Source organism: Polistes fuscatus, unplaced genomic scaffold (genome assembly GCF_010416935.1).
Source record: "Polistes fuscatus isolate 324 unplaced genomic scaffold, CU_Pfus_HIC Scaffold91, whole genome shotgun sequence".
Lineage (NCBI taxonomy): Eukaryota > Metazoa > Arthropoda > Insecta > Hymenoptera > Vespidae > Polistes > Polistes fuscatus.
The window spans coordinates 29,359-40,800 of NW_025113175.1; the positions used below are offsets into that span (position 1 = coordinate 29,359).

The 11,442-nt window shown below is 30.9% G+C and overlaps 2 protein-coding genes across 2 annotated transcripts; both read left to right on the forward strand.

Moving 5' to 3' along the window:
• The first annotated feature begins 1,665 nt into the window (after positions 1–1,665).
• LOC122525841 (fatty acid synthase-like) lies at positions 1,666–5,795 on the forward strand. Its single transcript, XM_043648828.1, has 5 exons — positions 1,666–1,731; positions 1,908–2,134; positions 2,683–2,806; positions 3,210–3,593; positions 4,156–5,795. The coding sequence occupies exons 2-5, from the start codon at positions 1,931–1,933 to the stop codon at positions 5,793–5,795; spliced, it is 2,352 nt and encodes a 783-aa protein (XP_043504763.1). The 5' UTR covers positions 1,666–1,731; positions 1,908–1,930.
• Positions 5,796–5,821: 26 nt separating this feature from the next.
• Positions 5,822–7,285, forward strand: LOC122525838 (fatty acid synthase-like). Its single transcript, XM_043648826.1, has 3 exons — positions 5,822–5,988; positions 6,068–6,805; positions 6,992–7,285. The coding sequence occupies exons 1-3, from the start codon at positions 5,878–5,880 to the stop codon at positions 7,058–7,060; spliced, it is 918 nt and encodes a 305-aa protein (XP_043504761.1). The 5' UTR covers positions 5,822–5,877; the 3' UTR covers positions 7,061–7,285.
• Positions 7,286–11,442: the final 4,157 nt, after the last annotated feature.

The following is an 11,442-nucleotide window of genomic DNA, read 5'->3' on the forward strand; positions in this document are numbered from 1 at the left end:
TTTGCTTTCAAACCGGATCTCGTATTGTTTGGGTTTAACAGGCTCAAGCTGCACTGTCGATTCAACCAGCACATCAAGTTCATTAGCAATTCAAAAAGCGTACGAATCTATAAAAGCTGGAGATTGCGATTATGCGATTGTTAGTGGTGGTATATTAAGCTTACTTCCCCAAACAACTACCAACTGTATGATTTAGGTAAAATAAAAGTCTAATAGGTATAATAATTCCTGTTCTTGCATGTAAAAACAAAGAGCCAATTTTTCTTATTTTTTTTTCATTTCAATGATAATTAAATGTCTTAGAACAGAAAATTGAATTTTTACGAAATTTATAAATAATTTTTTTTTGTGCAATCTATTTAGGTTTGTTGTCAACGGACGGGGTAAATAGATCTTTTGATAAAAAAGCGTCAGGATTTTCGAGAAGCGACTCGATTGGATCAATTTTCCTTCAAAGAGCAAAAAATGCAAAGCGAGTTTATGCCGAGGTCGTTAATCTCTGTGTTATGCACACTGAAGCAATCCCGAGAAACACTTGTCTATTTCCCACAGCTAATCTCAGGTTCAAATAATGAAACAGACATTGAAACACTGCGGTCTAAAACCAAGCGACGTAACTTACATCGAGGCTGATGGTACAGCAATCAAATCAATGGATCTCGAAGAATTAAAGGCAATAGATCTTGTTTATGGTCAAGATCGAAGTCTTTCTAATCCTCTTTTAATAGGATCTGTTAAGTCAAACATTGGTAACGCTTATAATAATAATGCAATAAATTCGATAATCAAGGTAAATTTACTGAAAAAACAAAATTAAATATAAAACAACGCAAATTTGGTTTAATATTTCACATTTGTTTATTTTTTATTTCTAGGTACTAATTGCTATGGAGACCGAGTTATACCTCCGAATCTTCATTATTCCGAGCCTCCAGAAGAGGCCCAATGTCTTCGGGATGGACGCGTAAAAGTAATTACAGAACCAACACCTTGGACGGATTGCTACGCTGCTGTTAACACAGCTGCTTTAAACGGTTCCTTCTCTCACATTATCCTAAAACGTCATTCAAAAAAGAAGCAAAGGAGAAAACTTTCACCATTTAATATGCCACGACTTTTTGTAGCTTCTTGTCGAACTCAGGAAATGATATCGTCGATCTTTGATATTGTAAGATATTTATTTTACGACCGAATTGATTAGGCAAAATGATCGTGAATTATATTCTATTTGTGTTTAGTTAAATTCGAATAGAGGAGATGATGAATTGGCTCAATTAATTACTGATATTACTGAGAAACCATTTTCCAATTCTCTGTATTCTGGGTATACAGTAATTCCAGATTTTGAAGCAGCTGATTCAGAGCAATCGATAGAAATGGTTCAAGCTAATTTGTCAGTTCAATCTCGAGAGATCTGGTTTGTTTTTTCGGGGATGGGATCACAATGGACCGGAATGGGTACTACAAATATTATATTTAAATAATTAAAAAAATGTTACATCTCTCTCTCTCTCTCTCTCTCTCTCTCTCTCTCTCTCTCTTATATATTAAATGTAAAATTCTCTTTTAGGTGAATCACTAATGAAAATACCAATCTTTGCCGAAGCAATAAAAAAATGTGATGTAGTTTTAAGACCTCGAGGTTACGATATTGTGCATATTATATGCGATAAAAATCCAACAATATACGATAATATTATAAATTGCTTTCTGGGAATAGCAGCAATACAAGTAATAATATATCTAATGTTTCCCCTTCAGCGCAGTGTTTATTTTTTTTTTTTTAAATGAATAATTTCGAATAATTGTTACATAGATCGGTCTGGTGGATACTCTATATGCTGTTGGCGTGAAACCGAATTACATGATCGGGCATTCTGTTGGTGAGCTGGGTTGTTCTTACGCAGATGGTTGCTTTACTGCTGAGGAAATGATTTTAAGCGCTCTTTCTCGTGGTTTGGCTTCAGTAGAAAGTGATTTGATACACGGAACGATGGCCGCAGTAGGTCTCGGTTACAAACAGTTGCGACATTTCTGTCCTGAAGACATTGATATTGCTTGTCATAATGGACCCGACAGTTCTACCATAAGTGGACCTACCGAGTCCATAAAAGCTTTTGTAAAAGAATTACAGGTAATGCTTAGGAGATATTTTTTCATAGACATTTAAAATATTAAAATTTTGAAACTGTAATTATATTTTCTTTAGAGTAAAGGAATATTTGCTAAAACCGTGCCGACTGGTAATATTGCTTTTCATAGTCGGTACATTTCTCCAGCTGGTCCAAAGTTGTTAGAATATTTAAAAAAAGTCATCTCTCAACCAAAAAATCGCAGTAAACGTTGGCTATGCACGTCTATTCCGAAAAATGAGTGGCATTTAATGAAAGCTCACCTTTCTTCACCAGAATATCATACGAATAATCTGCTTTCTCCTGTCTTATTCGAAGAAATATTAACAATGTTACCAAAAAACGCTATAACGATTGAAGTTTCTCCCCATGGACTTTTACAGGTTTATTTGTTGGAATATATTTTAATACAATTTTTTTAAATTAAATAACCTAATACTTTTCATTTATTAGGCAATTCTAAGAAAATCATTGGACAGTGGTTGCATTAATTTATCATTAACGAAACGAGGCCATAAGGACAATGCAACTTTTATTTTATCCACATTAGGAAAGCTTTATAATCTTGGATTTCCAATTACGCCAGGAAAGCTCTATCAGAGAGTTCCTTATCCTGTTTCCAGAGAAACCCCATCTATTTCTCCTCTTGTTCGATGGGAACACAGTTCTGATTGGTAAGTACAAAATAGACTTTTTTCAAATGGATGCTATAAACTATTATTGTGTATGTTTGACAGGCACGTGGCAAGTGATAAATTTTTGGAAACTCAACAAATAGAAGAACTGGTAGATTTGGAATCAGATAAATACAAGTTTTTACGAAATTTTAAAATAAACGGCAATGTTATCATTTCTTCAGCTGTTTATTTAAAGTTGGTTGTGAATATGTACTCGAATTTAATACCGAATAAGGCTAATAACTCTTTTATACTCGAGAACATTATTATTCACAATAAATTACTAGAAATACCTAGAAATGGCAAAATTCATTTAATTATTATGATATTTAAAGGTATAAATAGCAATCCTATAAATATAATATTTTAAAACAATATTTGAAATAATGCAAATTTTCAGGTTCAGGAAAATTTGAAGTAAAAACTAAAGATGAAATTATGATAGCTTCTGGAACTATTCGCTTAGCAGAAACACAGAAGGAAGATATTCCAGAAATCATTTTACTAAAAGAAGAAACGAAAATTTTAGACGAAGAAAATATTTACTCTAATCTACTTTTACATGGTTACCAGTATGAAGAATCTTACAATATTATTAGCGGACTTTCTACATCGTGTTCCAATGGAACGCTTAAATGGAGCAGAGACTGGAGGTTATTACTAGAAGGATTAGTTCAAGTCCATATTATCAGCAATAGGAATAAAAATATGTTGGTACCGAGTAGGATACAAAAACTCGTCATCGACATGGAACAATTAACAGAAAAAATGAAAGAAAACAATGGTAAGAATTTGAAACCTAATATTAATTTACTCGTGATTATTAAGATACAATATAGACCAAAAGTTCTAAAACTCTTCAAATTCTTTACCACGTAAATAAAAACTAAAATAAATGTGTAGAATCTTAAGAGCATTTTTGGACTAAAAATAAATAAATTTTAATTTTCTTTATTTACAATCAAAGAATAGAAAATTAAAATTAATATTATTCATTAAATTATGCTTTGATAATACATTATTTATGACTGTTCTTTAACAAAAATAATCGGCAGCAATTTTTTAACGTATAAGTACTAACATTTACAATTAGGAAATATTAGAATAGACAATTTGTTAAAACAAAAACGACTAGTATGCAAGAAAGCAATACGTATATTTTTTTTCAAACGACATAAAAATAGTTTTTACACCAAATATGCTCGTACATCAAACTTGTTATATTATTAAAAAACATTTTTCTGATCACTTATTTAAATATCGTGTTTATAAATGTTTCGACAAAAAATAATGTAATGTATCATAGTTTAACAAACTATATGAACTATATTGATTTTTTTTCGTAGCTTTACCGATGAAGTTTGAAAAACGGGCAAACGTAATTGCTTGCCCCGGAATTGCAATGAGTGGAATCCAATTTAAAGAAATAATATTTAAAAACAGAAATTTGAAAATTGTCACGGATGAACTTCGGTTTATCCAGAATATCAATAAAACAAAGATGGATATCGACGACGTATTAAACGCAGTACTAGGATTAATTTCAAAAAATATTAGCATGAGCAGTGAAGAAAAGATATTGTTAACGAATGAGTCAAAAAAGAATACTGAGAATATTTTGGAATTTCTCGAGAATACCATAAAAAGGACGAGGAAAAACTTCAACATAAAATTAATTGCTAGAGAGTTGCTTTATAAAACAATTCATGAGAATTTTATTTTAACGATTATAAATAACGCGCATTATACCGATGTAAGAAGACTTATTAGTACTCTCGGTAAAGAATCATTTTTATTGACAATCATTGAAACAAAAGAGGAAGATGATGCGATTTCTGTATTGACAAGTGTGGGATTAAACGTCGTCCTGAAAATAAAAATTGCTCTCTGTCGTACAGCTCTTCTTTTACATAGAGAAAGAAATTTAGGAAAAACTGTTGTCGTTAATAACCACGAAAACTGTTTAGATCGGTTAAAAATCTGCCTACAAGACTCAAAATATGACAATGTTATATTTGTGGTTAACACTATTATCGATAATGATATATTTGAGATACTTCGAGATATAAAAGGAGAACCGGGGTATAAAAAACTTCAAATTTTTGATTTACAAGATGCTAAGGCACCGAAATTCTCCCTTCAAAATGAATTCTATAAATCACAAATAAAACTTAATCTTCGTGAAAATGTATTAGCCCCAAACGGGGTATGGGGCACATACAGATGGATGCCATTGCGAGTAAAGTCTACTTCTTCTATGCATTGGCAAGCGAAAATTAATAAATCAGGCTCATTAGTATGGATGGAAAAATTACCATTGATTAAAGAAAAAAATAATAGGATGGTGAAGGTAAAATGTTCTGCATTTGACTTAGGTGCATACGAATATTGGTTAAAAAATGATGTCAGCCTAGAATCACAGATATCTATTACAGAATATTCAGGGACAGATGAGAAAGGTCGTAGAGTAATGGGACTAGTTGATAATTTTACTATAAGTAATGAAATTTTAGCCGATCCAGATTTTACTTGGATTATTCCAGACACTATGAGCTTCGAAGATGCTTCAACAATTCCCCAAGCATATTTGGCAGCTTTCTGCATTTTGCATTCGGATACTTGGAGGTTTAAAAAAATTAAAACTGTGTTAGTACATTATGGTGCTAGCGACGTAGGACAGGCTCTCATAAATTTATCCTTATCTTATAATTTTGATGTTTACACTACTTACGAAACGGATGCAGAAAAACGGGTGATCGAGTCGTTGCGACCAAGTTTACCAAAGTCTAATATTATCAAAGTTGAAGACTATACAATTAATATTATGAATATTACGAAAGGCAAAGGTTTTGATTTTGTAGTTGCAAACTATTCCATCTTAGACGATATGGAAAGTTGTTTGGACATTGTTAAAAATATGAAACATTTGGTAATGATTTACGATTCTAAAGGCCTAATTGTAATCCATTACCACTATTTAATTTAATCGTTCCATAAGTGTATATAGTTACTGTTTACAAGACCTTATTAAGTTACCACAAAAAAGAAAGAGAGAATTAGAAGAATTGATGAGAAAAGCTCTACAAACGGGTATAATAAAACCAATTATATCACGAAGAATTATGATTCAGGGAGCAACAGAAGAAAGAAAAATTAAGGCTTGTGAACGTTACGGAAAGGTAATTAATTATGTATAAACTTTATGAAATAATACGTTCGATTTGTTGACAATTTTGATACGAATGTATTTTTTTACAGGTTTTGGTCAACTTGCAAGAAGAAAAAAAATTCTCTAACTTAATTCCTCAACTTTTCTTTCATAGCGATAAATGCTACCTCGTTATCGACGGTTTTAATATCTTTGGAAAAGTACTGATCGAATGGATGATCGAACAAGGAGCTAGAAAATTTATCATTGTTTCTAATATGTCAAAACAAAGTAACGAAAATTTGGTCCTTAAATGGCGCGAATATGGAGCAACGATCATTGTTCGACAAGAGGTTGACTTAAACAATGCCACAAGCTTTGACAAAATATTTAAAGAAGCTTTAACTATAGGTCAACTCGATGGTATATTCGATTTACAGAGAACGAAGATAGATTCGTCAATTTCTTCGTTAAAGTATTTTAAAGTTACTGAAATACTCGATAAATATAGCAGAAAGCACTGTCCATCACACGTAAAATTCTTCATTTTCTCCTCGCTCGACCTGGACGAAGATAGCTTAAGAGACACTAATGTGGAAAAATTATGCAAAAAAAGAAAAGAATCTTCCCTTCATGGGTTATTTATATTATTGCCTAATTTTGTGGAAAATACACTAACTGAGACTAAATTTCAAAATTTATATAACACAAAAATGTCATGGTTTTTAAAACGACTAAATGCTATATTTTGCGCAGACTCTTCAGTAATCGCTGTTCGTCAAATATTAACAGATAATTCCCCAGATGACGACGAGAAAAATATCTTCGTTGGGGAGACCGACGAAGAGGTAATTCATTTTATTTTTATGTCAATAATGACATTATCTATTTTTTGTTTCGATTAACTCTTTTACGATATTATTATTATTATAATTATTATAATTATTACTGCGTTATTATAAATATATATTACTATTATTATTATATGTAAGCTTTATATCTCATTAATTTTGACTGTGTTTAAAATTATTTAGCAACAAATTGATGAAGGGAATCCACAAGACGAGGAAATACGGCAGTTCGAACAATATCTCTATAACTAAGATTAAAAAATTGTGTAAAATTATACAAGAATTATGTAAGTTTCGTTAAGTATACATTTACCTACTTTTAATCAGTCTTCTCGTTGTTTCCTCTTTATATACGCAAATTTTGTAACTTATTTTAGAAAAAGATAATGATATCGTATATGAAACGAAATATGAAATGAAATGTATTGAAATATGAAAAGTTAAAAGTGTACTTTAAAGATTAAACGAGTAAAATTACATTGTTTCTCGACGTTTATTACTCTTTTCGCCTCTTTTTGACTTAAGTTATTCACTTGTTTCACGAAACACATTTTCCACTAACGTATACGTATATACACATAGTTTTGTCCAGAAACAGAAGAGTTTTCAGCGACTGATTACTCTCGAAATGCAGAAAGGACAATTCAGTCATGCGTCATAATGCTATGAAGGGATTTCCTTAAAAATTAATCTAAAACTATAGTTTATTATATCTATAATGTAATAAATATATTATTATATCTAAACTATATGTTATTTGATCATTCTCAAGCTTTCTTGAAACTCTAATATTGTTTCGTCCAAAAACATTTTTTTATCTGCTACACTTAATATTTTCCTCATCAAATAGTCACGTAATCAAGGTAAGGTTCATTATTAACACAGAAAAACCAAAAAAAAACACGGATGTGTGTATTTATGTACGCGAGGAAGAAGTTATACTCCTATGCATTATATCCTAAACATAATAACAAATAATTATATTTAAAAAATTTAAAAAAATACTCAGTATTCAATGTGAATATAAATAGTATAGAAAATTAAAGGTTTTATTTAAGCAGATAGCAGACATATTTTAAATGAAAAAAATACTCATAATAAAAATATAATTTTATAAATCGTTTAAAACACGCACGTGTTTGAAATTCTCCTATCTAAATACGTACTTAATTTAAATTAAATTTTTTCTTAGGTTATTAAAATTTTTCATAGGTTTGGAAATCCGCCTAGTTTATACCTAGGTGGTCAAAAGCCCAGACTATATATATATATATAAAGAGGAGGATCGGAGCGTGAGGCTAGAAACCTACCCTCGGTAAAAAAAAACAAAATAGTCAAATATGAAGGAAACGCACTAACAGAGGAAAAGTACTCTGTTTAATAAAACATTAAACACAAAAAAAGTGCAAGTGCATGCCAATGGAAAGAGATCATAACAATACTCATATTCAATAAAGAGACAAAGAAATAAACCAAGAATTACCGCGGAATTAGCTTTCTAAGTGTAGTACAGAAGTTGATGACGAAAATCCTGGTGTAGGAAATAGAACAGACAGAAAAAAGCGAAGAATAGCAAGGCTTTCAACAGAACAGATCCACGGTGGACGTAATAATATTCATATTACGACAAATAGCCGAAAAATCAATAGAATTGAATAAACCAATATTCATATGCTTCGTTGACCTCCAGCAAACGTTCGAAAAAGTGATGCTTAGGGACGGCTACTTATTAAGAATTGATCGTTTATATAATTCATCCAGGTGCAAAGCTTTTTCCTGACGAGCCAAATAAAGTGTACTTTTGAGTCCTGGCTGGGCTCAAAAATATATCTGATTTATTTGTAACTTATAATCCTATTCTTATTCCCACCAAATATACAACTTTTGATAGTTACACGTGACGGCATTTTCAAGTGATGATAAAAACACTGGAGTACTGATTAAGGCATTGGTCGTTCACCAAAAATAATAATAATAATAATAAGAATAATAATAAGAATAATAATAAGAAGAAGAAGATCTTACCTAATTGTACGGAAAAGTTATGTCTCGAGGAAAAAGCATTAGCTTATCTCTACTAATAAATCGAAACTCGTGAGTAAAGATTTTTAATCTTTCTCTGTCGAGCAAAAATGATAATTTTTCCAAGCCTGAAATTATAAATTTAAACGACTATTAAGAACGAAACTTAATTTTATTTTTGGAAGCACTTATTGGTTATTTCTATATATTTTAATACAGAGACTACCTAAAAATTGGGTAATATACCAAAGATCTAAACAATAAAAATTTACTTTTAATAGTGTCATAGTTTGTTTCCTAATCAAAGTCTAACGAATATGTTCGACACCCATTAAGGACGGCTTAAATATGCGAGTTCATTCTGCAATAATAAATTGTTCGCATTATTTTTATATGATACGGATTCCCATGCGCGGTTTTATAGTTCTTTACCTTTAAGATTCTTACGTAAGACTCGTACTGGCTGGACGTAGTGGAGGGGAGATCTCTCTCTATTGTTTCTAGCAGTGATCACGTGTTGATCACTAGGTTCAATGCTGATCCGACGCAGTCGTAGCTTACCAAAGTCCAAGAAATGTTACCGTTCTCATTAGATAGGTGGAAGTAATACACGTTCTTATCATTATTTAATCGTTTGATAAAAACTGGCTAATCAAAAAATGATTTTATAACGATAAGTCATTACAAATTTTGGTATCACTAGAATTTTATATGCAAATATATATAGTAAATAGATATCTTATAACTAATATAATTTAAACAACTTTTCTGTAAAACAGATAACTGAGATTTAATGTTCCCAAAGCAAGTTTAACGAATGTATTATAATATATATGTATCAGTATTTAAGGAATTTATATACTTTTCCCGTTTTTAGTATTAGGCTAATATATTTATTCTATACACATATATGTTTCTTAAGCATATTAATGTAATGCATAAACACTTAGATTTGTTTGGGGTATTTTAGCCATTCTAGGGAATTTATAATTTGCGCTGATTGGTTTTTGCAGATGCGTCGTCAATAGAGTTGCAAAGGAGTGCAAGGCCATACGAGGTGCATACGAGAGCCCCTTGACACGCATGGTGGGGGATATAGTGCGTTGGGCGATGTGCATCGGAAGAAAACGTAACCACTTCAGATCTAGATATCTTACGATACAGTTCGTAAACGGTCTAATATAGTTTTCTTTCCTCGTGCAAGTTTATCAAATATATAGATACAAATTGAATGTTATTGAAATATGCGTGAACCTGGTAAGAATAATCATGAAAGGAAGGAAAGAACAATAAAGAAAAAAAGATTAGAATTCTGAGAATGAGTATAAAGAAAGGTGAGACTAGCAACCTACCTGCGGTAAGAACAATAAATCGCTCCTAAAAATAGCAACAAAAAAGCTGTTATAACAGGACGAAGTCCTAATAAAAAAAAAGGAGAAAAAGAGGAAGTATAAAGAAAGAAAAGTTCCTGTATGAATGTCAAAAAATACGCATTGTTAGGATAAATTAGAATCAAACATTGGTACATTAGATTATTTTCACTATAGAAGTTTTTTAAAAATTACTGTGGGACAATGAATTTAGGCCATTCTTACAGATATCAGGAATAGAATGACGAGTCTTAAAAAAGCATTAAAAATCTATACAAATAGAGATATAAGATATATGCATAAATATACATATTTATGTTACGATAACAAAAAACACACAGAAGTGCATTCATTTGCTTTCAAAAAATATGTCCTAAAAAATTTCATCTTTGTTCAGATTATTTATTGAACCTTGCGACAGGAAAATCCGTAAAAAGGCGCACCTAGACGTCACACGGCTAGATATTATGAAATATAACTGATAGATTACTAACTATGTATCTACATTGTCATAGGTAGTGCCTGTTCGTATCCCCTAGATAACGACGAATTCGACAACCGACGACTAGGAGAGGCTAACGAAGTCGAAACTAGAAAATAAGAGCAAGCGATTCGTAAATTAGGAAAGAATTGCGGTGGCAACGTCGAACATTGTTGCCAAAGATGGAAAACTCTTTGTTAGGAAGGAAAAGATTGACACTCTTCCGCTAGCCGTCTGATAGCTCGGTTTAGTTGAAACTCTATACGAACTTATTTGAACTGTTAACTTGTACATTTCTTTAATGGTAAGAAGCGATATCGTCAGTGTTTTTGATATTAGATTCTCTAGCAGTCTACTTTATATATTTGATTTTGTTGTAATATTCTTTATTTGACTTCTTGTCTTATCTTTTGTATTATATTTTATTGTATAGCTTTAATTGCGTTTATTCTTCTTCTTCTTCTTCTTCTTCTTCTTATTATTATTATTATTATTATTATTATTATTATTATTATTAGTTATATGTAATTTAATTTATCATTTTTTTATCATTTATCACATTTTATCATTTTTTAATTTATTACTTTTATATTATTTTATATTATTATTTTTCTTACATTATTTACTCTCGAATTACTTTTGACTAAATGCGAGCTCAACAGAGAGTATGAGTGTATTTCATTTTGTAATATAAATAGAGTTAATTGTTAAATCAGTGATCAGTGTTTTCTGCATCAGTCACGTAAGTTTCTTTCTTTCAG